Source organism: Capsella rubella, unplaced genomic scaffold (assembly GCF_000375325.1).
Source record: "Capsella rubella cultivar Monte Gargano unplaced genomic scaffold, Caprub1_0 scaffold_7, whole genome shotgun sequence".
Classification (NCBI taxonomy): domain Eukaryota; kingdom Viridiplantae; phylum Streptophyta; class Magnoliopsida; order Brassicales; family Brassicaceae; genus Capsella; species Capsella rubella.
This window is the reverse complement of record NW_006238917.1, coordinates 14,049,788-14,052,321: the sequence shown is the minus strand read 5'-3', so window position 1 is coordinate 14,052,321 and position 2,534 is coordinate 14,049,788. Positions and strand designations below refer to the sequence as shown.

Below are 2,534 nucleotides of genomic sequence, written 5' to 3'. Positions count from 1 at the left end.
ATGGATACTCCGGATCCACCGACGGCTCCCATCGCACCATCGCCACCATCCAGTGATCGAAATGAAACGGCTCCATCGTCAGAACCCTAGTGATGTCTTCTTCATTCTCAAAATCGAATTGGAATTTACCCAATCCGAGATCAGCTCCCACCACCCGATTCTCCATCTGCCATATCCGAGGAAACATGAAAAGGAGAGTCTTCATGTCCTGTTTCCTAGGATTGAAGCATCTCCCAATTACCGTTTTGGAGTAACCCTCAATCAATGCCTTGTTGTCAAACGCCGGAACCTTGACTCGCCGTTTTGGAACCGTTTCCACCCCCTTCTTCCCCGAATCACCGTGTTTCACCATAGAAGCTTGCGACATCGCTCCAGTTGCCAAATGAAAAACAAGAAGAATAATAATCCGAGAGAGTAAAAGCAAATAACAGTGCCCGAGAGAAGAATGTGAAAGCTCTCTCTGTCGAAGTCGCAATTTAACCCCATCTGCTTGCCTTGTATGCCCTTGATTTCCCGAATCCCATTCAATTTTAGCTTCCTTATTGAGATCTCGAATCAACCCCAAATCTTCCTTATGCGCCCATATGATCGTAATCGAAATCCCTTGAAATCGTATCCCCGTTGTATCCAAATCCCAGACCCGCATCCTCCAATGAAAGCTGTAATATCGTATCCTTGCCTTAATCAACCCAGAGTATCTCATCCTCAACCCTCGATGCCAAAAACGTAGTCGTAAATCCCGGGATCCGAAATCTCCTTTCCCCTGCCATAACCGCAGGCATATCCCCAACCAATTCAATCGAACCACCGCAAACAGACCGCACAAAATCCCGATCAATAACCGTCTGATTTCCCCCCTCATTGCCGGGCGAACCCTAGAGGCGCCGCCACCATCGTCGTTTGTAGAGAGAGTTTGATCCTTTTTTTTTGTTTTTTTTTTTTTCCTTCTTAAAAAACCGTTTCCCCATTCTTAAAAGATGATTTGTTTAGGAATATTTTTTTTTGTTTCGAAAAGATTATTGTTTTAAGTGGACAGGGAAGAATTCTCTTATTTCTCTTTGTCTCTAGTTTCAAGAAGTGCTAATGTTAAAGACGACTATTTGGCACGAAAAGCTCGTGTTAGTTCGCATGTTATTAAATTTATAAACGTTTTTCCGGTAGATTGGCTCATTTGAGTTGGTCTTTTAATATGAAATTGACCAAAAAAAGATTATTGTTTTAAGTTATCAATGCATTATTAATTAAGATTTACAAATTTCAAGATAAATAACTAAATACTATTGGTTTAGAATTTTTTAAAAAACTGTAAATCACAAAAAAATAATACAATTATTAGATGAAAAATCTAAAAACTTTGTGTTGACCGCATCATAGTCAACGTTAACATCGGTTAACTACACTATAATTGTGTTCATCTATGATTAATAAGAGTTGTAGTATCCTTTTATCATCTTTATTAATTTGTGAAAACTGCTTATTTGATTATACAAGATGATAGTACAAAAAGTTTAGCATAAACAATAGCATTGAAATATAAATTGATTGTGAACACATTTCACGGTACAACCTTCTCTGCATCGTAAACTTTGTGGTGTAATAACTTGAGTTGAAGCTTCATCATGATGCAACATCGTTTCAGGAATTTCTTCAGGTAATAAACGTTTTGCCTCAACGTTTTGAATTGTTACAATACTCATCATCACTACAAAACCATAACATACAATATGTTATAAATCAACACTTGCATATGTAAAAATATTTAAAAGAAAATAAGAAAAATGTGAAAATTTACCAGATATAACAGCTAAAAAGATAAGGAAATCAAACTTGATTGATACTTTCTCCATTGTTTCAGACAGAATTTGAAGATAATGGTGTTTGTTCAATTTTGAAACCTAAAACTTATGAGAGAGATTACTATAATGGATACATATATATATATACTTTGAAATGGCATGGTCTTTAGTCAATAATTAATATTGAAATGGAATGGCCTTAAATTATAAAAAGAAACATTAACTATAGAAGACCAAATCTTGAAACTGACTTGAATTATTAAAAACAAAAATCATGAGAGTAAACTAAGTTTTGACCAAAGTTCACTAGAAATACATAAGTCCAAATCAATAGATTCATGTACACTTTGACTGACTAATATTGGTAATCGAGTAAAGCCGGATGAGAAAAACAAAGAAAAAAACTAAATTGACAGATTCATGTTATAATTTAAAGATTCTTTACAAAACTTTTATTACTAGATCATTATCCCTGCAACAACATGAGTTGGATTTTTTTTTATATAAAAATTTTGTATAGTTTGTATATTTTAAAATTTCAATATGTTACTCATCACATGATTTTAATATTTTTTTATTTAATCCCTCATCTAAAAATCTCTACATTTAATATGTCGTCTGCTATAATTATTTTACATATATTTACTTAAAAATCAAATTAAATTATTTATGTAATTTTGATTGTTTAATATATTAATTTGTAATACTCCTTTTGTTCCTTAAAGATAATTTTTCTAA

The 2,534-nt window shown here is 33.5% G+C and overlaps 1 protein-coding gene across 1 annotated transcript in view; it reads right to left on the bottom strand.

The window, feature by feature from the left end:
- Positions 1-862, bottom strand: part of LOC111829454 — a 2,429-nt gene extending 1,567 nt beyond the window's left edge. The window contains exon 1 of the mRNA XM_023778539.1: positions 38-862. Within this exon, the coding sequence (XP_023634307.1) occupies positions 38-862 (825 nt within the window). The remainder of the gene's footprint in view (positions 1-37) is intronic.
- Positions 863-2,534: the final 1,672 nt, after the last annotated feature.